General features: G+C 44.9%; 1 protein-coding gene across 1 annotated transcript; it reads right to left on the bottom strand.

The window, feature by feature from the left end:
* Window positions 1-2,842: 2,842 nt before the first annotated feature.
* Window positions 2,843-21,541, bottom strand: LOC130158995 (transmembrane protein 182-like). Its single transcript, XM_056360139.1, has 7 exons — window positions 19,037-21,541; window positions 18,772-18,956; window positions 18,128-18,303; window positions 15,436-15,553; window positions 13,301-13,399; window positions 10,568-10,705; window positions 2,843-3,643 (listed from the first exon to the last, which is right to left on the bottom strand). Exons 1-7 carry the CDS (start codon window positions 19,201-19,203, stop codon window positions 3,414-3,416), a joined length of 1,113 nt encoding a protein of 370 aa, XP_056216114.1. The 5' UTR covers window positions 19,204-21,541; the 3' UTR covers window positions 2,843-3,413.
* Window positions 21,542-25,869: the final 4,328 nt, after the last annotated feature.

Here is a 25,869-nt window from a genome sequence, read left to right as displayed (position 1 = left end):
CTGCTGGTTGCTCTGAAGAGCCAGCAGACCTCTCCAACCATGGAATTTCAGCATGAAAAAGGAAAACCTCCGGCCTCTGGGGACGTGAGAAAGCAGCTGGGCATGGCAGTGATGTTCCACAGCCTACTGGTCTCCTGGTCCATCGCTCCCTGGGGCTGCTGCCCAGCACCTTCCCAGCCTCGGGGCATCCTTGGGTGCTGCTTTTCTGAATCACTGGTAAAAAAGTTGATCTGAGCAAGGCGGTGGGGGGGGGGGGGGAACTTTTATCATTAATTGTTGTCTCCCTGGTATGAGGGAACAGCTGAACAAAGGTGCTGCAGGGGCTTGGCTTTTGGGTAACCTCCTCCAAATCTCCGTATCTCCCACAGGTTTGGCAGATCTCCCGATATCTTGCTCCATCAAAATCAAGCTTCTTAATCTTAAGACATATAACCTCTACTACATAACACTGCCTCCTGAGCATGATCCACGGGGCCTGTATTTCAGCACCCGAGATTCATTAATATTTCCTGCAGTGTGCAGCGGTAAGTAGCAAATAAAGCAGGAAGTGTCCCAGATGTTGGAAAGAAAAAATGGAATTATTCATTGCTTACTAACGTCAAATGCTAATGTGAGAAAAGCATCCTTGAAGAAATCCTTGACTAAAATTCATCAGAGTGATGTGAAATCACTGTTTTAATTATGCATTTTTGAATGTATTTATTAGTCCTGGTTCTGATCTGACTTACAGATGTTTAACAGTGATAAGGGTCTACTGCAGTCTTTGGAATTACTCATGATTTATAATGACAAACTTTGGATCAGAATTAGGTCCTTGTCACCACTCTATAATATCCTTTCATCAAACTTCTTCACATTCAACAGATGAAAGAGACCGCGGTTTCTGCAATTTCAAAGCCTACCACCAAATCCATTAGCTGGTTTTTTGAAATTTCTGCTCCAGAAATGACGAATTTTTGCCACAAAAATTTTGTGGCAAACTGCTGGAGTTATAGTTGCCGCAAGAAGCTTGAGAGCAAAGGAATTAGGCTTGTTGGTCCACCAAAATTATGTGTTTGGTTAACACTTGTGCAAGCTACAAATGTTGCGTTTAAACAGAGCTGCTAATTGCTGTGGTTGTGCTGGTCTATAATCTCATCAGCTGTAGCCTTACCGTTGTGCCTGGCAGGGTATGCTCATCATCAGATAACTGTTGGACAGACTATGCTCAATACTAGATAATTTTTTTTTAAACTCCTCTGTTCAAGAATGATTCCAAGTCCTGTGTTTTTTCAAAAGAATGATGGAATTTTAAACTCTTGCTTGTTCTAGAGCTGATCCAGAATGAGCAAGTCTCCAGGGATGGTTTACTCCCTAAGGCATGCATGCATGATTAAGCTAAATGTATTCCATAAATGCCTTGATGACATTAAACTAAATTTTTTAAAGAACAGATGGAGAAAGTTAATAAATATTTCATTCTATAATATAAAACTCACTTCTATATTCACAACTTCAGGGATTCTCAGCTTCACAGATATCAATAAGTCTGATGGATTTCTTGCTGCATTCTCATTCTTCTGCCCTGGTGTCTCTTATGGGATCATCATTCCTGCATGCTTGGATTGTTTTATGGGATCAGTGAAAGGCAAGTGACTGTAAATCTTGACCTCTTCTGCTCCTGGATTATATACTTTTATTCTTTGTGACCATAAGTGTTCATCTCTACACTGAATAGATAATTAAATGACAAAAATTATTCAAAGGGAATTTATAGTGAGAAATTATCACTAGAAGAACTGATGGGGCACAGGCATAACCCAAGGAGATATCATGGGGAAAAAAAAACGTTTAGAATGGCCAAATAAAATACTGAAATATCTCTGTATTTGTAAATGTCACGAAACATCTGTTCACTGGGAAATAACATGGTTTTTTTACCTGTATATACCAGTGCTATTCAAACAAAATTTCTATTAAGGAGAAATAGTGTGAATTTTTCTTAAGAACTGTAGACCAAGCCTGGTATTCATATAAAAGAACTAATCTTTACATGTGGGAATTACAATTTCTCACTCTATGTATTCCATGGATCTTGTAAAAGAATAATTAGAACTTGCTCCAAAAGGAAAGAAATGCCAGGCTTGAATAATATTTTAGAAAGGGCATTAACAAACATTTTTATACTGCCAACAATCTTCACTGATTTCTAGAAGAGATTTACATTACATTATTAATTAACTATACCGAGTCAAATAGCATGATATAAAGCTTGGAAGATGTATGTTTAGCACAAACTCTGACATTCATGAGAACAGCATGCATTTTTAGGAAGTTTGATTTAAAATCTACGTAAATGAGTTGAGCAAGCAAGGGCCTAACAAACTACTTCAAAGCATCACGATCTGACTCAAAAAACATGACAAGGTCAAATCTTTGTCATTTCTCAAGTGTCTTTACAAACCTCTGCATATTCACCTCCGTCACTGCGGTAGCTGTAGGTAGACCTGGCATGCATGCGCAGGACCACTGCTATCTGTCAGGCGAGGTATACCTCGGCAAGTGCAAGAAGTTAAAAATATCCAAATGGTATATAATTTGTCTTTTTGGAGCTGACTTTTGTGCTCTGTCTAGAGAACAGAAGAAGGTCCTTCACTGAGCTGGCTGACAGGGTCTATTATAACAAACAAAATAAAAATAACAGGGCAATTGTTCCCACCCCTTTCCCCCAGCCCTGACCAGCTTTCAGGTTTGGGGTTGAGAGTCCCCACAACACTGTGTCCAGGGGAAATAGTAAATGCAAAGTAATGTGGTGCTGTAAAGAAATACTAATTAATTCATACTATGTTTCATGCCACGGAAACTGGTTTATTCACTTATTGAAAGTTAGGTTAGGTCCAGGTACACTTGTATTTTCAGAATCAGGGCTTTTTACAAAAACAGAGAAAAAAATTTCTCATGTTTCCTGACATCCCATTAAAATGGTTGTCCTTTGACGTCAATTAGAGTCAGCTAAAAAAAAAAATCATCCTTAATTGCTTTTCAGAAATAGACATTACAGCGTACACTGTCACAGCCAGATTCGATTACCTTTTACAAGAAACAAAGATGCTGGGAATGCCATAAAACTCAGGGGTTTTGACTGTTTGCAGCGAAGGCTCTTCCATGGGCTGCAGAGAAAGCCGATGCAAAACCCATACACATGTCTAAATTTTTCCAAAGTATAAAAATGCTGAAGCTGGATGCTCATCTGGGGCTGGTTTTGGACTGAGAGGTTGGATGCTCACTGCTCCATCCCTGCCTCCATGTAAGGGTGTAATCACGCACCTATGCTGATGATTGTAGCTACAACAATCATCTAGTCCTCAAAACTTGTGTATATTTCATCAAAAGGAGCATTACCAATTTTCTCAGAGGCCTTCCCCAAACTTGTCTTACTCCAGGGACTTCAGAATGTCTCTGCCGACCAGGTAGAAGAGGAGTCCAGACAGCAAAACGAGGGGTACCCCCGCTGCGGCAAACATGAAGGACCACCCGTAGTACACGTGCACGGGTACGTCGTCCATGCACTTCTCACTCCTCTCCAGAAGGATGTACTTCTGAAAATCAGCGACAAACTCCTTCCACATCACGAAGAGAAATATGAGCAGGAGAAATAAACCTCCTGGAAAGAGAGACAAAGGTGAGTTTTTCTCTGCATGTGAAACACAGAAATAAAATTGGAAATCGGTTGTGAACTTTTCTCATTTATTCTTGCGGGTCCTTTGCATCAAAGCTTAGTGTTGCAGAATAATAATTTGTGACGTTGCTCTGCAGGTTCCTGTGCAAGCTAAGCCCACGTGCCACGGGAGAGCCCCACAGCACCACGACCAGCCCCGGCCCCGCCACCGGCGCCTCGTGCTTTACCCACCGGCACTACCGAGAGCTCCGTTCCAGCCGGGACAGCCATGAAGAATGCGCCAGGCCAGGCTGATGGGCATGGTGGGGACCCGTGGGGGGCGAGCGCCGTGCTCCGCTCTTACAGAGCGGTTGGGTCGCCTTTTTGAATTTGTCTGAGGTGTGAGACGAGACACTAACTCTCTTTTTCCTTCTTTATATCTGCCCTTCCAAGTAGTGTCAGATCCGATTCCCAGCAGAAAGGCAAAGGTAGGGGGCTCAGTCCTGCTGACGGCGAGCGTTAGCTGGTGTGGGGCCACCTACCCCCAGCAGCAGCACGAGCAGAGCCCACCCAGGCACCGAGCGGCGGCTGCAGCTTGTGGCCGTTCCCCTTCACACCTGGTGCCCCCCTTCCTTAAAGTGAGCTCTGCAACCAAGTATTAACACTCGTGGTGAGGAGTACAGACGATCCTATTTTGCAGAGAAATAACACATAATAGAGTGGAAAAGGCATGTAGCCATGAGATATTAATCTCAAACGGGCTACTAAATAACAGAATAATAAAAAGAATAATAAACAGCTTATACCATGAGGCTAGAAAGTCTATTACCAGCAAGTGAGACCTCCTTTGCCCTCCCCTGGAGCCAGGTGGGAGGAGGCTGAGGCCACACTCAAGCCTGAGCAGTAAGTGCAAGGTCAGCATCTTGCTCAGTGAGGGTCCGCTCACCTCGGAGCTCCCAAGCCTTGCAGGATGGCTGTGACCCAAATAGCAGATCTCCCATGAGACCTCGTGATCTTGTATTTCCAGACGCATAGCCCTCGAAGGTCAGCGTTTGCAGGAAGAGCTCGGTCACATCTGAAAAGCACGTGGGGAACAGGCATCCCCCGGCCCTGCCGCAGCCCCCAGCAGCTCTGGGGGCTTTAGTGCCTTAATAGGAACCTCCTTTCCTTGCGATTCAAAGTGATGGTGGTCAGAGGCTGCAGGTCTAGCTCCCCCGTATGAAGCAGATGACAAAAACTAGAGTGGCCCAAATATTCTTTACCGTGTCACATTGAAGAATATATATAGTGCATGTTAAAGTCAACATATATTAAAACTGAACAGTGATGGTGTGCTGGCAGATCTGAAACCAGTAATATCTGCTCTTGCTACATCATAGAATCATTTAGATTGGAAGCTTGCTATTTTTAAGTGGTGCTGTATAACATATAGATATATGCACATACACACACATATATGAAAGAAATAAATCACAGATTCTAATATTTTTTATAGTAGCAGTGAACAGTTCAAAATTAATGTACTTGAAAAGTTACCGCACAGTTCTGTGGATGTGCTGTGGCTTCTGCTGGATTTAATTTCTCCCCTTGCAATTTTTAAATCAAAGGTAGCTTGTACTGTATTTAATTATTCTTCCTGGCAGCTCATACACTACAAAATCCAACTCCCATGCTAAGCAAAGGAAGCAGGTAAAGCTTGACATTGATATGTGTTAAACATGTCAGTGTTTCACTGTGTTTCTGCTTATAATGGATATAAGCACATCTGCTGCTACAAACTTATGTGAACGTATAGAGGGTTCAAAGTCCTTCCTACGTGTTATACAAAAGTTGGAGCTACCCCTCCTAAGCTGTCATGTCTACTATACTGCCTCCTATACCCCAAGACTGCAGATTGAATCTTAATAATCAAAAATTGGTGTAACCATATGAATATAATTTACATCACCATACGCTGCTATTTCCAGCCATTCTTCCTTACATGGGAGAGTCCTTATGTTTGCTGGGAAGGCAGGCTAGGAGTTAAATAACAGCTGTTGTAACATTTGCATGTTCATTGAGATTTTGATACCACTTGAAATTAAGTGCACAAATAAATATTTTACACTTAATATGATAGTTGTATGCTTAAAATACCAATTATTCTACCATAAGAAAACGATTGCAGGTTTAAATAGTCACATGTCCTTTACAAAATACAATATATTGATAAGACGGCAATTAAGTCTTTATTACTGATGTAATTTAAAATTAAATTAATTAGATAGCAACTGAACCTTGGAAAGTGCTCTTTTAAAGAGCAATTTCTATTTCATTAACTTAAAATACCTACCGTAAGAGACGCAAATAAAACCATAGCCCCAACGGGACAGAGGACACGGGTAGGGCAGCGTACTTTTGAATTCTCGTACTTTTGAATTCTCATACTTTTCTTTAACCCAGCTGCAGGGGGTTGCATTGCACTGTCCCAGGAACAATTTAGATGGCATAAGCCTCAATGGTTGAAGAAATCGGATTAAAACCTACCAGTTCTTCCTGAGGAGGGTGCAGGGAAGCCTCACAAGCGGGTGGCACCATCCCTGAGCTCGCCAGGAGCTAAGGATGGGGAATCGGTCCCTCTCCTCGCCCCAGGAGAAGCACCAGGTCTCAGTATGGACAGATTTATTATTAAACAGGTACTGGAGGTGATGGCTCGGCCGTGGCATCTAAATTAAGAACATTTTCACACTCTGGGAAAATGACAAGAAAATGTAAAGTAAGCAGCCGCCTTCCCTGGAATAATTACAGCTGAGTGGCAAGGAGTCCCTGGGATTTACACCATCTCCTCGGCGAGAAAAGAAAATCAAAAGGCCAGGTGCAGCCGGAGAAGGACGGTGGAAGTGCAGAAAGAGCAGCTCACTGGAAACTGTTCAGCAAAAAAATGCTTATTTGGAACAATCACAAGTATTCATGAAACTGCCTAAAAATTGTCACATTTTTAGACATTAATGGACTCTTCATAATGAGAACATCTCCATATTCCACTCCCATATTACCAAAGTAAATATTTGGTGGTTTTCTTTTAAAATGCTATTTTATTTTGGATTTTTCATCTTTTGAACAGATCTCACTCTACGACCCCCTTCTGGTGGGGGGGTTAGTTTCAGCCACAGTGGAAAGGCAGCTTTGCTTCCTGCCAGCCCCCAATGGTTTTTCATGTACAGAGCCAGATTTCTTCCTGCCTTGGGCAACAAAAGGAAAAACTGAACATAATCTACTTTTTTGCCCTAGAAATGAGCCCAGCATTGACCCACATGTCCGAGATGCAGGATGTGTGTTGGGTTTGGGTAAGCGTAAGCAAAGACCTCGTCACAGCAGACCATCCCCACGCTCCTCTCAACATCCCTGTGGTTTCTACTACTGAAAAATTAGCCAAGTGATCTCTTTCTTTCTCTCCCTTTCCTCTTTGCCTCTGTTCATTACGACGGGATGGAAAAATCCTTTTTTCACTTAAGCCTACGCAGCTGGTCCAGAAGTATTAGGGCAGCACAGCAAGCTCAATGATTGCCCTAGGTCTGGAAGAAGTGTGTGCTCACTTCTAAGCCTGGTCTCTAAAATGTCCAAAAGAAAAGAAAACAGAGGAACACACACACGGAAAACCAAGGAGCACCAGCAAAGTTGTCTCAGCAATTCAAACATTTCCAGTGCAGTGTTCACCCGGCCCTCTTGGTGACATTGTAGTGATAATTAATCATATTGTCATCTGACTGTTGAAACAAGGGGACAATTAGTCACCAGGCAGTATCTGCCTCCCCCTTGCAAGCGCTGGAGCTAAGTCTGGGATGGCAAACGTTAGAAGGAAAGCAGCAGGCTGGCTCTTTGCTCATGCCGTTCGGGGGCTTTGGGGAGCAGGCTGGCAAGGATAGCAGCTCAGCTGGGGCAGTAGATGTGCAAAGGCAAGCAGCAGCAAATGTCAGATGGGCTCTGGCTGTATTCCCCGAGTTGCCCAGCAGAGGAAATCAAGGGGGATGGCTCTGATCCTGTGAAAGCGCTCTCAGAAACACCCCCCACCGAGCATGTTATGGTAGCTGGCAGACAGTCAGATTTGTCCTCTTGAAAGTGCAGTAACTAAAAGGCATCTCAGAGAGGAAACCCAAAGGGATCTAATTGAGCAATAACAATCCTCACCCTTAGGTGCTGAATTCCACCACCACCACCCCGGCGACAGAGGGGCACACTAACTCCTCAAGATCATGTCAGGCTGGTTACCCATAAAATGCAACTAGGAGCGCATTTGCACCAGTAACATCTTCAGAGCCTTTCAGTGGCAAGTGGTGCATCGTTCTGCAATGATCAGCCACAGCTGTGATTTAATGGCCCCAGCGTGGGCTGCTACCAAAAGGGACAGAGGGGGCTTATGGATGGAATAAAGTTGCATATAAAGGATGCCCTGAGAGTCTGGGACATCTTGCAGCCATGGTGCCCCATCTCACCATCCAACTGCCAGACCATGTTCCCACTCTACAAATTGCCAGCATTTTCACACTTCCTCAAGGAGAGATCATTTCTGCGAGGGAGGTTAATTAACACTGACCCACAGGCCATGATTAGAAGACAAGACGCACTTTCTCCTGCGTTGTCTCTCCGCTATCCGAAGGAAAGGGATGGCTAGGGAGTTGAAGCTGTGTTAAATCTATTGTTCCTACTGCTTAGCGCAATTATGCAAAATATTTTTAGAAGGGATACCGAGAAAAATAACTATGGAGGGATGCATCCCAAATCCATCAGGAATCCAAGCAGGATCCAGAGGTCTGAGTTCAGGATACACACCACACACACACACACTGAAAAATAAGGGTCAGCTGAAACTTTGCTGAAATTGCTGAAATAATATTGCATTCTCCTAACTCTCACTGAGACTGAAAATGCAGCAGGAAGTCTCTTCCAGCTGAACTCATTCCTCCTAATGGCAGTTAATAACAATGATTGCTGTTCAGATTGAAATTGCATTAATACAAACTTCAGTTTAAACAGCAGCATCTTTGTCTAATGCCAAGAGATATGATGGATAATCAGATCTTCTAAAAAGCATCACATTCTATGCCCCAGCTTTTTAATCAAGAAGTGCAAAAACAATTTGAAAAAAGGAAGAATACAGTGATTCACTATTACTCAACACCCTTTTCTGTGGGATATTTCACTTCTCTAGCCACTGTCAGAAGGTGACTGATCTCAGTTTTTCCATCTGGGCTGAAAGCTGAGTATTTTGAAGGGGTAAGCCTTTAACTGAGGTAGGCAGGGTGTCACATCTGAGAGGATTCAAATATTTGGCCCTAGTCTCATGAGAAGAGATGGGTTCAATACACACACGTGTCGGGTGGCCAACACTACTCAGCAGAAGGCGTTGGTACCTGCTGGAGACCTCATAGCTAGACATCTTGCATTCCCAAATGAAATCCGTGTGTATAAAACCATGTGAAATTTGCCCTTAGAAAAATTAAGCCCAACCAAGCCTTTATTAAACTATATAAGAGAGAGATAAGCAGATACCCGCAGGCTTGCTGCCCTCACTTCAATAACTGAAGACCTGGAGGCAAATGGAAAATTGGACAAAATGCAAAGCAAATTAGCAGAGGCAGGTAGGGCCAAATTGATTTAGTGCCTTCCAGAGTTTTTAGACAAATAGATAGATGTCATCTAGTTTTGTTTTAACAAGCAGCTCAGCTGGCATCACATGGTTAATTATCAGTACATCTGGAGGAGACAGAAATTAGGAAAGGAGCTATAAAATGGATAGGGAGCTAAATGATGGGGGGAAAGAGTAAAAGATAGTAATAGCAGGGCACAGTGAGACTGGAAGTTTAGGTGGAGCTCTTCCAAGGGCAATGTTGAGACCTTTCTTATTAAACACTTTCATGGATGCCTGCAGCCCCCCAAAACCTGGGCACGCCTAAAGACCAAACTGGAAGCAAAGATACTGGCTCACGTTTGATTCCTGCTGTGTAAGAGGAAGCAGGACCTGGTGCAGGACCCCTAATTAAGCAGTGGGTGTTCTGAGAAAGGCCTGACTTCATTACGAAGTTCCTCACTAGGCATGGCCCAGCTGAGCGCCAGCCTTCAGCTGCCTGTGTCGCAAAAAAGCTTTTGCGTGAGTTTGAGCCACTACTATAAATCAAGTATTTCTACTAGTTAAGCCAGTTATTCCTTCTCAAATACAGAGAAGGAAGAAGCCCAAGTGATAATTCAGTGGAATAATTTGTAATGGCAGAGGGAATAATGAATAAATGTCTATTTTTAATTCATTTTCCTGCTGTGCCACTGCTTTATCTTTTCAGGTTTTATTAAGGCAGCCCTCCCATTTTGCGTCGCTGGGTACGCCTTTCATCACTCAGTGGGTTTCCAGCGCTGCCAGATGTTAACAGCAGAGACAGGAGAGCCCAAATCCAGAGACTGACTTAGGGGAACAGAGCGTGGCTGATTGCTGCCCAGGGTTAACGCAGCTACAGACTTTACTAAAATAAAAGTAGTAAATAAAAAAACACACAGCTACGGAATTTACTAAAATAAAAGTAGTAAATAAAAAAATGCAGCTACAGAGTTTACTAAAATAAAAGTAGTAAATAAATAAAAGAAATGTTCTGTTCCTCTGGGTTGCATAGAACGGGGCGGGAGGGGGAAGCAGTTTTTGCAGACTCCAGCCTTCCTAGGACTAAGGACTATCTTGCTAAGGCTTGACTAAGCACAGAAGTTTAATTCCAGCAGGGGAAGAGGGAAATCATTTACTCCAAGTCAGTGCAGCTCCCGTCATTTACTCCAACCCAGTGCACCAGTCCCTCGCCTCCCCCCGCTGCGCCTCCCCCCTGGCTGCCTCCCCTTCCCCGGCACCACGAGGCAGAGCGCGGCTGCTGCGTTCCTGCCCGGTTACATCCTGTTACCCAGCTCAGAGCTTACCCGAGGTGAGGAGGAATCCGCCTCCCACTTTGTAGGACCGGGGGCTGACGAAGGGCACGCCGCACACCAGCAGCAGCCCTCCCACCAGCCCGGCGGCGACGGCCAGCATGATGAACGCCGTCCAGAAGCCTCTGTACACTGGGAGGTCAAAAAGAGCAAAGTCAGGGGAAAGAAGAGCAAAAGCGGTTTTCTTCAGTCCGTGCTTAACTCCTGCACCAGCAACAGCAAAAGCAATAACCTGTAACACTGCTTGTGTTAGGCAGAGCTGGAGCACCCGCTTTGCTAACTGCCTGCCGCAGCGTGGGTGCAACGTGCCTGGAGCCATGCAAGTTCAGGTTGAATGTCATGCCCTACAGAATGGGGTTGGAATGAGTACAAGTGGTTGGAAGGGTCTGCCAGGGAAGCGTGCCACAAAGGGGGGGGGGAGTAAAGGACACTGTGCTTAGCTGTGCCCTTGGGGGGTGGAAAAGCTTGGCAAGAAAGGAAAGAAAATAGCAAAATTTGGAGAGATGGAATCAGACCACATCTTTGTTCCATTTTAATTAACACTTACGGAAGGTGCCAGTTTCCTGATTTAAAATAAAGGTGATTTTTGTTAGCAGGACAGTGGGAAGAATGGGAGCTAATGATTTCCCCCATTAATGGCCTTACTTGACTCCAAGTAAGAGAACAGGGCAGGAGAACAGCTGCCTCTTCATCCACCGGGTTCAGGGGGGTTGCTGTCATTTCATGCAACCACACCAGCCCGAGCTGAACAAGCTTGTATCCATCACATCCCATGGGATGGGACATAGCCCACGGACTTCAGCCTCCCAGTAACCAAGCCTCTTCCAGTCACTGCCATAAACCTTGGCCAGAGGTGGTGGTCTTCTGGCAGAGACCCTCTGGTACCTGCCTCCTGCTCCTCCAATTACCTGGATCCCCTCAGACCCCTGCATCTCACCCTGCCCCTTGTTTTTCAGAAGTGCTAGTTAGAGATTTAAGCTGAGCACGAGCAAGTTGGTAATGCTGAAATGATTCACACTTGAAAGAAAAATGATACAGAGAAGATGCGTTTTGCTCATTTGAAACCATTTTGTCAGGAGAGCCACTTAGGGAGAGATAAGTATCTTGAACTCTCCAAAACCACAGAATTCATTTTCATGTTTAACCTCCCGTCACCCGTTTCTCTCAGGGAGCCTAAGAGGATGCAGATAAGGCAGAATTATCTCTGGAGCAGGTAATAGCTGGAGAACCCCTCTTCTTGGATGGCCTCCTGTTTTGTCATCATTTGCGTATGAGGATAGACTGATTTGAAATAAAATGAGCATTAACGATGGAAGCATCTGCTCGCTGTAGATGTCCAAAGGCTTTGCAGCCAGGACAGCGCAGCAAAAGAGCCCTGTGCTCCCTCTACCCTAAATGTGGGTGCTTAGACATCCTCATCTCCCCAGGGATCATAGCTGGGTGACTGCCGGGACCCTCCAGGCAGAGTTCCCCAGCACCTTCCTGGGACCCAACGGGCATTTCTGAGAGGCAGCTGGAGAGGGTTTCATAGCAAGGGCTGACAGGCAGGAACAGATGCCTCCAGGGCCCTTTATTTGGTAGGGAAAAAATAGTATGTTTATCAGCCAGACCATTCAGAAACTAGATGCCGTGTCTCTCCTAAGCAGAAAAAATCCCACCGCTGAACCCACACGTTAGCTGCACACAGCCTGCAACGAGCTCCTCCTCCTCCTCCGATTGACAGGTCCCTCGTATCCATTTTACACTACGGCATGCTCCCCGAGGCAGGAATCCTGCACAGCACAGCAAAAGAAACTAGCTGCTCTCCCTCACATGCTCCGACTGACAAATGTTGGGGTTTTTTTTAATTAATTCCTCATAAAATAAAAAATAAAAAATAAATAAAAAAGGTACTGCTAAAGGCTAAGGAAAAGGTCAAGATGTTTGTTTGTGCAGTACGCCTGCCCTGATCCCCAGAGGCAACGCAGAGTGATGCACACTATTTAAAGAAATCAATTCATTTCAAAAAAGATCATTGAATTAATTCTAGCTGCTGCCACCAATTTAGCAAATTAAAATTCCTAACAGCAGCTCATTCATTAAAGAACTCAGAAAATATAGAGAAACATAAATAAAAAGGGAACCAGTTGAAAGGAGAGCTCTCCAACTGTGTCATGTTCGCTGTATTAAAACTAAGCCAGTCACTTACGTGGGTCTTCTAACAATTTGGTCTTTAACTGATTTTCCAGTGTTTGTTTATCCTGTCTTACAACAAATCAACACCAGAGCTCTCCCAGGAAGCCAGGCTCTGGAAACGAGTCAGCACTGGGCTGCCACAAGCCTACAGCCCAGGAGAAATTATTTTCCTTGCTCGCCTACGGGGTCTGGAATTGGCCACAGGGCTGAAGCCCTCTGCCTCCAGCTCCTCCCAGTGAGCAAGGAGGTGGGGGAGAGTGGGTTTAGCATCTTCCCTAGCTCATAGGTGCCAAGCACCCAGCGGGAGGGTGCACAGCCCATGGCCAGGCATAGCAGGCTCTGGAGAAAGAAGATGTAGGAGAATGTCCTGATGTGCTCACAGCTCAGCTCAGTCAACTAGGCAAGGCCGTTTTGTAAGGGAGCTTTGCAAAAGTCTTGGTCATGCTTGGCCACGTGCATTTACAATGGGAGAACCGCAGCCCTGACACGCGTCGTAAATCTCTGCCCCAGCGCTTGGAAAGGAGCTGCTGGGGGAGGAGGAAAGGAACCCACCTGCGGTCGTGTCGTAGGTAGGGTGGGGGAAAGGTCCAAGAGCGATGGGCATGGGAAAGAGGTAGCCATGCATGCAGAACTTGGGGTGTGCTTGGCTGGCTGAAAAAGAACACACAAAAAAAAAAATAAATCCCGGTTTGCTTTGCTTTTCTGCAAAGTCACAGTGAGAGTATTAAGATGGCAACGTACTATTCTGCAATACCTACAAAACCCTCACTGAAAGCAGAAGGCTGGGGAGTAAAGACAGACAGTAAATTCTGGCTAGAAAGAAAAAAGAAAAAGAAGAATTATGAGAGAGGGGAGATATAACAGGATCTGAGACCGCTACCCGTACGTCTTCTCATCTTCATAACCTGAGTCTGAGGTGGACATAAATCATGAAAGCCACAGCAACTGAAATCAGTGTAAATATCCCCATCGCTGTTTTCCTCCAGAAAACATGTCAGACCGCCTGGAAGGGGCAAAGGCATTCAGGTACCCAAACAAGCTACCTCACAAGACCTCCAGTTTGTGAGAAGGGAAAGCACAATTAGAATGGAAGTGCCCCATCAATATTAATACCACTGAGGCTTATCATGATTAACGGTAATAGAATGAATGTTAAATGAATTAATTAATGGTTGGCCACTTATTTAAATATGTTCCCCAGCTCAAAGGAACACTTTATAATAGGTGGACATTAGTTCATGCTAAATTGACTATGGAATACCTATTGAATTAATTATTACATCCACGAGAGCAGCAAATTAATTTGCCATGATCAATCCTATTATAATAAATACCTAAAGAAGTAATACAAATTTGCCAGTTATCAGAGTCATCTTACTTCAGGTAACATTATATTCTATCATGTATTTTCATATAATGTAATTAGATAGCAAACTTCCTCTCGCAAGCCTGTCCTTTTTTATCAAAAATTCCTGTGTGAAAAATCTCACATTGTTCTGTTGAAAGGTGGCAGTAACCGTCCCTGCAAGATTTTACAGGAAACACAGGTCAGGGACCGGGAGACAGCAAAGTCATCTGAAATTTTAATCAGCGCAGAGTAAATTTATTGTGAGAACCTGCATTACCTGCAGTCCAGTGCCCTATGCAGCGATCACGCTGCTCCACAGGCATCTGAGCATCCTTGAGCGGATCGAAGCACCAGCGAGCGCAGGTCAAGGCCTTTGCAGTGTTTAAAACCTTTGCAGAACTGATTTAAAATCTCTTTTTTTTTTTCATCCCCAGTACTTCTCTAGGGTTGTGGCATCCCAGGGAAAGGATGACCTCTAATTACCCACCGTGCATTAACGCAGGTGAGCTGGCTGCTGGCTCGGCTACCGGCTGGTGCTGTGGGGTGGTCTCACTCCTCTGCTCTTTCTGGTGGGAGCACCTGGTTCACTGGGCCAAGACCCCACGCTTCACTGCACGTGGGCCACCAGTCAGCACCAACTGGTGTCTCAGAACAGGTTTCTCTTTCTCCTTCAATTTATTTTGAAGAGTGAATGCACTTTCAGAAAAAAAAAAAAAAATGCATCCGTCTGTGTTCATCCACACCTCTAATTTCAATGACCTTTGAAAAGAGGCAAGTTCTTAAAATAAAGGTCTTGTGTGCTTAAGAGCATAAACACATGTGGTTACAGCTCTCCAAGGTCCACCACTGCCCGCTGCTCGAGGTCCTGAGCACCCAGGGAGACCACACACGTGCATGTGCAGCCTTCCCCATGCTGAAATCGGTAGGAGCTGGCAACGCTCAGCACCCCGGTGGCTGAAAGCACTGACAGAATAGCAATGCCAATGGTCAGCCAAGGTACAGGCTCAGATTTAGCCGACCTTAGTTGAGCACAAACATGAAGAGTTATGGGAGAGAGAGCTGGTCTTGCTGGTGGAAACCACCTCTACATAACACTTTGTAGGTGATATATCAAATGGCGTCAACAGGATCCTACATTTCCGTGACCAACCCTCCAAGAGCAAAATCCAAGTCAAAAAAAGAGCACAGAAAGGGTGGGCCAAGTTTGCTTTTGATAGAGAGATGATGTGAATGAAAAAAAAATTAAATAAAGGCAACTGTCTCCTCATCCCTGGGAGCCCTTCTTGTGCTTATTTGCAATTCAAGCTGTAAGAGAATGCTGTGGTGGCACTGTACTCACTGTACCAGAAGGTCCAGATGGTCTCTGGGTGGCCCTCGCCGAAGAACCAGCACCGCCAGAAGAAGCCCTCATGATGGAAAGTGAGGATCTCCTTCCTGACCTCAGTCAGTGTTTCAGCCTGAGGAGGAAAGAAAGCCCAAGCTGATACAGGGATGATCATGGTGGAAAGGTGAAAAGTGAAATTATTTTGCTTAGACAATTGTTGCTTTCATTCTCTGTTGGGGTTTTCATTTGGTGTTTGAGTTGGTTTTGGAGGAGCTGGGGAACACAGACACAGCTGCTATCCTTAATTTTTTGTTGTATCACAGCTACAAAATGTTCTGACAACAAATTGTCCTGCAGACCTTCACAAAACAGTTCTTTCCCTGATATCTTTAAACCACTGATGGCCAGAACTGGACAGGCATGTCAGGGAGCAGAGCATTCTGGGTGATTTCTACTTCTTAAACGCTTTCCTTATGTAAATGTTATTGCTGTTGCAAATGGTAGGAAGCAGGCTGATTAACAGGTAAGCAAGTTTAGGTGTGACCCAATGCAACCATTCAGATGTCCTTGCTACTCTGCAAGATCTGTGCAAGATCTGGCTTAACCCTAGAAGACATCCCAACTGGAACACTCCCAGTGAGCCTCTTCCAAACTCCAGCCCAAAAGTTTCCTTCTTTCTCTCCCTCTGCTGAGCCTGGTAGAAGTTATGCTAAACTTAAGTGAGACAGAAATTACTCTTTTTTTTTGTACGAGGGACCACACCAGTCTTCTCATAGACCACAACAGGGATGTTGGCAGTTTTCCCTTTTCTGTGAGCCCACCTCAGCCCCCAGGCCAGACCTGTGAGCACAAGGTTTAGGCCTTTCCACAAGGGAGGATGCGCAAAGTTGAGTTGTGAACTATCTACCAAAAAACTTATTAAAACTATAGCCAAAATAAATTTTATCTTGATCACATACAGTTTGGTCAAGGAGACGTGACTGCTATGAAATTACATTTTGTGGAGGACAGAGAAACTCCATACAGGATTGGACCCTGTGAACTAGGAAAAGGAGGTGGGACTCAGTGAGGAGGTGCTAGAGGAAACTGCCCTCCCCTTGGGGTTTTTATGCATCAAATTATGACTGCTTCCAGAGCTCTGACCTGAATCTCCTTTCACTTTTGGGAAAAAATGTGAACTATGGCAACGGTAGGATGCAGCCCTCAAGCTTCATCAGCTGGGTGGCTGCTGACTGAGGGCATCTATGGCACATTTAATCGCTGTTTGGCAGATGCTCGAGCCCATCCTTATCTGTAAGGGACAGGATTTGCCAGTTTAAGAGAGGGAAGAGAAGCTAAAAACACAGCCTGTTGTACACAACGGGTAACTGAAATAGAAATAATAGAAACAGTGTCTGAAATAGAAATAAAACAGCTCAGAGGAAAGAGCAAGAGCAGTTCCTAATTCTGCCTGGCACTTCTGAAGTCACCTCTGCCTTAGCGACAGGCACACTAACAGCTGGCCAAGAGTATAGCTCAGATATTTGAGGTGCTTATTCACACGTGCCGTGCAGCATCTCTAGTCTCTCCACTTTAAAAGACAACAGCACAAACAGATATCTGAAACAATTCACACTGTCATTTCCCAAGCGCACCGACCGAGCGGCACTCCTCTGTCCGTGGCGCTCTGCCATCTCCGGGGCTTTACTGCACTGCTTGAAACAGCAAAGACAGTGTCTTCTGCCAGGCAGTTTTTCTATCATAATTTTTTTTTTCAAAAGTAATTTGGAAACATGAGTCAAGCAAACAGTGTCCTACATTTGATTATGGGATTCTGAAATGAAAGAAAATGTTTCTTGCTGGCATCATGATGCTTGCCCAGTGTGACTCACCACACCAGAAAAAAATCAAACTTAATTGGATTGAACTTTGAAGTAACAAAAAGTCTGCACACAACAAGGATCTTCCTGTCATTTTGTAATTGAAACCATACATTGATCGGCACAAAAACATTTTTGAAGAGTGGGAGGCTCAAGGAACTGATCTGGTTGTTATTTCATGGAGGAGTTAGACAATAGCAAGTGCAGCTAAAATCAAACTTTTGAAAGGATCTATAACCAAGTGACACCAGCAGTTAGCCTTAAAATAACAAATTGTCCTTTCAAAATGACATTTCCTGCTAACTAAAATCCTATATAAATCCGAATTTGAAAATACATAGGCCTCTTCTTGCGAGATGGCTGGAAACTCTTGTCTACTCTGTTCTGCCTCTGATACTCACTTTTGTTTCCTGCCTGTGCTGTAGTCGTATCACCTCAGATGGCAATGATTGCCAAGTCCTACACCTTAAAATATGAACTATTTTAAAATGAAGAAATGACAGAAGAAATCTTCTAATGGGAAATATCAGAAGATAGTGTTTGTGTTTAGAGGTGACTGCTGTCAACAAATACATCTCATTCTTACATTGTTGCCTTTCATTCCCTAATGTTCATCTCTGCCAGATTACAGAGGTGCTATCTTCACATTTCCTAGACACACCTTACATCAGTCAGAACGCTAGATAGCATGGAAAAGCTGGTTTGGATTTTAACACTAGCTCAGGCTGATGTTTGACATCAGCAAGACACTCTCAATGAGTATGCATATTATCACAGATTTAAAACTTTTTCTTCAATTACTTAAGTAAGTGAATTCTTGCAAAGGGAGACAAGATTTCAGAGTTTACCTGCCCAGTCTGCAGAGTACTATTCCCATGCTCAAAGACCCCGCAGGACTCCGTCGCCAGAAGCCAGTAGTCTGTCCCAAAAGCGACGAGGAAGAGCAAGATGCCGGTGCCACCGAGGATGCCGGCTGCCAGGGCGGCCACTCCAGCCTTCATCGGGCAGCAGGTAGGCAGCAGAACTGGAAATCAGGAAAGAAGAAAACCACTGAAGATTCCAGGATCACTGGAAGAGGCGGATGAGAGGAGCGCTATTTTTGGCCACGGATAATAATCTCCTGTCTGGTGTGAGTTTCAGTGGGCGGTGGGAACAGGACTAATAAAAGCAGATGACCTGGCGTAACCAAACAGCTGTGGCATTAAGGAACATGATAAATAGCTATTGAGACAGAGCAGGAAAATTTCCAAATAAACACATGGCCGTTGGTTTTAGCAGAGCGGTGCAGAGCCCTGAGCCCAGGCCGGCCCCGCAGCGGCTGGAGGTCATGAGTGGTTACGATGCAGAACTGCCCAGGACACGGGGGAGTTTTGGAAACCCCATTTGGGCAGGAGATCAGCAGAGAGGCTATGCGTGGCTGGAGCAGATCTGAACTCAAATATCTTTACCATGTCACAGAGTGCAAAGTTCCGCAGCCATTGCTGTGAGATACCTTTAGCCGTGCCCTCACAAGCGCAGTATGGAAGCTGCATTTCTGGAACATGCGGCTCCTTCAGCTCCTGCTTCCTCTGAACAGAGCAGCTTTCACACAAAGGAAGCCCTGAGATCCGAGCAGTAACATTAGCACATTGGCGATATCTTAAATGCCTCGGTGCTCTCAGAAGTGATACGATCGACCTATGCAAACACATTTAAATCAGGCAGGTCCACATCTGGCTAGACAAGGAGCATTAAATCAGGTGTACATACCAACATACCTGGAGTGTCTTGCTATGGGCTTGTAGAAAGGTGTTCTCTCTCCTGCTGGAGAGCTCTCCCACTGCCCAAGCCTGCTGTGGAAGAAGTGTCTCAGGGAATGAGGACATTCCTGCACATAATTTTGTTGCCATTTGGTTCCTAATGTTTTTGTCTTCTGCTGGAGCATCTGCTGTAGATCACTGCCAGGAATGGGATGCCAGACTAGGAAAATTATAATTTCTGTAGGGCAATAACTGTATTCCTACAACTTGCCAGGAGGCTGGGGGAGGAAATTCAAATTACAGTGAAAACTCAAGTTCTGATTTTCTAACCTTAGCCTAAGTCATGACCTGTTCAAAAAAGGAGGGTAGATGAAGATGTTGACTTCCTTATCCTATGGGATTTTGTGTTGCCAAATTAATTTCCAAATCAATTTAATAGATAAAGTTAACTGTGAACATATGGGTATCTCAGAGAAACTGCACACTGGTTAGGGAAACTAGAGAGGGTTGGGTAAAATTTTGACTACATTTCCAGCCAACTGTTGAGACATATGGACCGATGAATATGCTCGCTCTTATTCTATAAGCACAATAGACTTTAAATTATAATAATTCATTCAATCCTCTGCATTGTTCTTTCTTAAATGTTGCAGGGATATTATTTATATAATACATTAGCCCTCTCTTCCTCACCGTGGCAGTGGCAGAGCTGCTGTTTGTTTAACCTGACCGCAAGCACATGAAGCATCCCATAGGATCCAGGAGAGAGGTCCCTGCCTAGAGGAGTCCCTGCGCTGACACATGGAGAAAGGAGAGGTGGGACAGGTTGCAGACTTACCATCGTACAAGGTCGAAACTCAGCCCCAGTCCCCACAGCCCCATTAGTTAGAGCAAGAGTGGGACTGCCAAGGGCAAGAGCGCAAGGAGGGCAGAAGATGTCATCGCGTCTGGGATGGTAGGGCAGATGGTGGGTGAACAGGGCGACAAAGAGCTGCAGGACAGGGCCAGAGGGTTGTGTCAAAGGTCAGGTTTACATCTTGGTTGGCTGCTAAAAGTGAAGGATGCCTTCTGATGTTAGCATGAGATGAAAGTCCCCAGGGCAGGGCTGAACACTGCTCTCGGCAGGTCGGGACATCACTGTGTGGCCTTCAGACAGGGAGCGGTGGACGTGCATCTGAGGGGAGGGCTGTTCTACAAAGGCCATTTTCAGGGAAGTGAAAACATGCATCGTGCCTCCAGCCTGCTTAGCTATTCCGTTTCTTCCAAGTGAACTATGTTAGTCAGCTAAGGGAGAAAAGAAATCATTCTGACATAACACAGCCTCCCACCAAAAACCCTTGGCATGCCCGTGGGGGAACAGCAAGCAGCTCCACTCCTCCCACACCCTTTTGGCAGTGCCACCTGGGAAACGTGCCCTGCTCAGCCCTGTAATTCTGCATGGATAAACACGACCTGTCCCTCCTCGGCCACTTACCCTCCCGCATTTAGCTGCCTGCTCCCTGTTACTTCAATGGCTTCGCATGTAGGTGCTTGTGGCCACCCCGCCTACACCTTCACTCGTCCCTTTCCTACACATATTAACCCTCTCCCAGCTCATCCCCGGGCAGCCCAGCATATCCACTCTTTTTCCATAGTTTTGAACTGCAATAACATACCCATCTCACAGTCGTCTGGTTACTTTGCAGGCAACGATTACTGCAATGAGATGACGTCTTTGTATTGAACATAAAATGGTTAATTAAATACAATGTGCAATATGTCTGCCACCTAAATAATCCTCAATAAGTGTAATTTCAATCAGTTACTATTTAACTAACATGTAGTACTGGTTAAACCTGGCTGAAGTGACAAGGAAAATCAGTTGCCATCTATCCTTGTGATCTATATCTCAAGGCTGAAACACAACCGACGGGGGGGCTTTGGCAATGCTGGAAGGAGCTCGGTGAAGACAAGTGTTTGCACACCAGAAGTGAGGCCTTTTTTTCTGCAGATTGCACTGCAATCGCATAAAATTAAAATGCAAAGTGGGCACTTGTGTATTTTTAAAAAAGGGATTAATGCACACTTCCACATTGATGTGTGTGCGCTTTTTAGTCAGCTGTATTTGGCATTGCTGTATTTATGCTAATGCGTATTCGCAAGTTAGCGCTGTTTGCCATTTGGAAGGTGTCCTCAGCAATTCTGGGTCCCGCTGGCAGGAAAACCCCGGCGTGGCTGAGGCAGAGCACTGCTGGTGCCCAGCCTTGGCTCCTCGCGGGCTGCTGTGCGCCCAGCCAAACCTTTTCCAAATTCTTCGGCTGTGGAATAGGAATTGAGTTTGCAAGGTCAAAAACACCTCTCCACGCAACAAACTTTCCCCTTCTCCTTGGCACACCCCCACGCACGTGCTCATTGCTATTAGGATCTGAAAAATTCCTGGACACGATGGACAATGGGGCACCGGCAGCTGCAGGGACGGGGCAGCTGCGCCAGCAGCATGTGGTGGGAGCACCCATGCTTGCTGAGGACAGCTAATGCACTTGCGTTTCCTTCCATTCTGCTTGATTCTTTTTTTTTTTTTTTTTTTAATTAGACATCAGCCCCATTGCAGCCAGCCAGCCCAGAAGGTGCTGGGGCCTGACACCAGCACGCACTGGGAGCTACCAGAGGAGCAAGCTTCTGCAGCCCCGCTCGGCCAGGGTCCACCTAACCTCTGCACACCCCTTGCTCCTCTATTTCACCCATGCTTGGGGGAAAAAAATTATAAAATTAAAAGTCTTGTAACAGGACTGGTTTTTTCGTAAGACTAATAAAAAAAACAGCTCCTTTACTCTTCAGTAAAAACATCTTTGTTAATTATAAGACTCAGACCCATTCTGGTTTCAAAGCATAAATTAGTTTTCTGATTTTCTTCTGTGCAAGAATTTTGTTCGTATATATTTCCTACAGTGCAATAGACAGCCTTGTTACTAGACAGGACACACATATACTAGAAGAAAAGAAAGGGATAAAAAAGAAAGAAACAGCAAGAAAGCCACCAATAAATCATTCCAGCCCCCTCTCTTCCTCTGCAGTTAGAAGGGGCTGGGGATTTTTTGATGAACTAATCAGAAAACGTGGGCTTTAAAAACCAAATCATTTCTGAGGAAGGGCTGGGTGAGTTAGTACCTCTGGAAAAAAATTTAAGCAAGCCGTTTCTTAATTTTGAACATTTCATTTCAACATTTTTAAAGAAAAAGTTACGTTCTGGATGGAAAACCATCTTTTGATGTCTATCAAAGAACTAAAGCAATTATTAAAGAAGTATATTGATGTAAAATTTTTATTAAAATAATTTTTATTAATCGTGATGAGCTCATCTGTATTTTTTTCATCTGGTTGTTTCCTGGGGTGCTTTATGATTCCCTTGCATCTGAATTCTGTGTGGAAATGATGCCCCTGTACAGCATGTGTAGTGTTGGGGGCCAGACCGCAACCTGGGGTGGCACCATTAACATCCAACACCCAGCACCTCTAACTGGGAGGTTAGTGCAGTGGGGCTGTATGGCTGGCCCAGCATCTACCCAGCCTGAGCTCCACCACCCTTTGTGTGTTTGCAACATATTGTGGGACAGGGGGGAGAAAATGGGACTAAAAGGGCTGTTATTGTACAAAAACACATAGATAGTGGGTTTCTCAATTTCACTAATGTAATGGGATTTCACTCTCCATCTCTCAGCCTTATGGAGGGCTCAGTGAGCCCTGATCTTACTTTTCTAGCAGAGGTGACCTTTAATCTAGGAGAAGGAAAGAAGAAGTTTCCCAGCCAGGAGCAGCAGACCCTGGTACCAGCACTCGCCACCGTGGCCCCAGGTCCCACAGATGCTCTGCCCGGTCCATCCCACCCCTCAGCAGGAGGTCCAGGAGGCCCCTCCAGATGGTGATGCAGCTCTTGGTTGGCCCAAATGACCATTAGGACCACACTTGTTTCTGAGTGGAAACATTTCAAACAGGCTAACGTATACACGGACGCTGGGCAGACCAGGAGCTCCTCTGCCTGTCTCCCCAGCCTGGGGCAGGTGGTTGTGTGGGGGAGCCACGAGATCATCCCAAACTAGTCTACAGCCTCCTCCCATCACTAGCCAGTGCCTGAGTTAACGTAACACCCCTGGAGCACTATAGCTATAGGCTTAGGACCTCCATCCACCCAAAAAAACCCAACAACCCCCCAAAAAAGTAACATTCTGCAACAATTTTTAAGCCTATAGAAAATAGCAATGATGTTGGGTGCCCTTTGTAGCTTGCGCTGGGATCTCTGGAGTGCTACACCAAAGCTAGGTAGGTGTATTAACTGACCATCACCTTGATCCGTGTAAAAGTCAGACACAAATACCATTTAATTACTGAGGAAAACCACCCTCCCCATCCTCCCTTACCTCTTCTGGTGCCAGGCGGGAGCTGCCTTCAGGGTCCTCTTACCCAGAGAGGTCGAACGAGGTGCCACCACAGACAGCCCAGGACCTGGATGGAAGGAAAGGGAAGTTGTATCCTGGGCAGTTTAGCGACCTTTATTTCCTAATTGACCCTGATGATTTTTTTTCCCCTTAAGCTTTTAAACTGCAATTGTGACTCTCTCAAGCATACAAACTCTAGCCAGGCGCTGGGGCTAGCCAGCTCAGACTTTTCACAGAATCAGTGTTTTACCTTTTGATTGATCAAAGACTCCATCAGCACGCTCTGAGTTATTGTTATTTTTTGAGGTTTGATCCATGCTTGCAGAAAATAATTACATATTATGTAGATAGATCAACATATTTTCACACTCTCATGCTGAAAGCAGAGGATTTCTTGCAATTTTACAAACAGATGTGATTTCAGGGCTGCCTTCAGAGACTTCCCCGAATCCCTTTGGAGTTCTACATACCTTTCTGCCTTGGAGCTTACCCTGACAATCTGTCATGCTCTGAAAGATGTTCCATGTAACGTTTCTTTAGGAAGATGGGGTTAATATCTCTCACGGGTCTCTGCCTTTACTGTTGTCTCCACAAACCTCAGAACAAGAAGAAACCAAGGAGGAGAGCAAAGCCATCCAGACCATGACAAGCACTACCCAGGCACTACCAGCTTCGCCTTGGAAATGCCAGCAACATCCCCCGGACGGTTTTGCAAAGAGCAACCCCCCAGTATGAACAGCACGGGAAGGGAGAGGAATAGATATCCATATTGACATTTGCCCCTTTAATTCGGCAATAAAATTATAATCACCAGTTCATCTCCATCACATGGTCCTTTTTCATCTCTCCCGTCTCCATGTCTCTTGGAAGAAGCACAAAAGCCTGGATGATGAAAGATCCTTAACGTTTCTTAGGAGGTTGGATACCGCCCAGTACTTGACGTCAGGAGAGAAAAAAGCTCAGATTTGCCTCACCTGCTTCTTAAGCGTTGCCAGTACTTTCCAGGATTAAGCCATTACAATCTCCTTAAGCAGTCATGAAATAAAATAAACACAAGTGTGATTTTGTGGTCAAAATAAAAGTTAAAAAAATGTCCCCACGCTAAACACCAATGCTTTTCAGAGCTGCGAGTGCAGGGGAGGTTTAGCCTGATTTTTAAATGCAGCTGCTTGACCTATGTGCCCAGACTTTTCTGATGTAGTTTTTGGGCTCTCCATTTGCCATTGAGCTACTCTCCATGGTTACAACTTTTGCCTGTTTCAACCTTAACTTTCCAAAGACTCCTGTAAACTTCCAGAGTAAGCACAGAGCAATAACTCTCTGAACTACTAAAGGAATCAAACTGATGCAATTTATTTCCACAGAACCATGCAATATTCAATGATACACTGAATCCATGTTTTTAACACTTTTTAAAGGACTAAAACCCTGGAAAGAATTAATTAGGCATGCTCCAAAGCCTGAGCATTTAACAGTTTTCCACTCGGTTGTAGAATTTTAAGACCACCAACACTGGCTACTGGCAAAGATTATCAAAGGTATTCTGGGCTGAAATACATACTAGTCAGAGGGCTTGGCCACTAAGCAACTGGAAAATACTTCATGAAAGCTTTAGCTGTGCTATTATATTTTGTAAAGAAACTTTAAGAAAAAATCCATAGTATCTAGAAGGTTAAATTTGGGGCAGTGTGACTCATTGGGGAAATATGTACTGCACAGCATATTGTCTTCCCTGCAGATCAAGCAAATTGTTAATACAGCAGAGAGGTATTTATGGTCCCAGCACTGCAAAGCAGGGTTGAAAGTGATTAACGGGCTGGGATCTGCGCAGGATGCGGCCAGTTCGTGTGCACAGGGATGCGGGGCTGGCTGGAGCAGCCTCTGCAGGAACGAGCCACCGAGATGCACACCTGGAGCCCAGCAACATCTGCAATTGCTCAAAGCATTGAAATGTCTCTTGTGCTAAAGCGAGATGAAAATGTACAATTTTGAAAAAATACAAGGAAAATGGTTGTTTTCTTGCACCCCCTCCCCCCCCCCCCCCCCCCCATCAGATAAAACATCAATTCCATTTTCTGGAAGTGCCCTGATTTATCTAACCATTTCTGTTGCCTACTACAACATTACAAAGAAATCGACACATGCCAAAACAGCCACCATTCGGTACGGTCCTTGGTAGCCCATAACAATATTGCAGAGAACTCATTTTCCATGGTGGAAAACTCAGATGGAAAAAAATCATGATTTAAGTACCTGGTGCCCAGAAGCATGATGGATGCTGTACAAGCCAAAGACAGTACAGACATCCAGATGTTTCGGACAAAAGCAAGGCAGTTCAGAAGCCAAAAGGGGGGGGAACAAACCAAAAAACCAAACCCAAACCAAAAACCACCACCCACCCCACCCCTTCCCCCCCCAAAAAAAACCAGTATGCAGGAA

The sequence above is a fragment of the Falco biarmicus genome, chromosome 14, assembly GCF_023638135.1.
Source record: "Falco biarmicus isolate bFalBia1 chromosome 14, bFalBia1.pri, whole genome shotgun sequence".
NCBI lineage: Eukaryota > Metazoa > Chordata > Aves > Falconiformes > Falconidae > Falco > Falco biarmicus.
The sequence above is the reverse complement of the archived record's forward strand: the minus strand, read 5'-3'. Positions and strand labels throughout refer to the sequence as shown.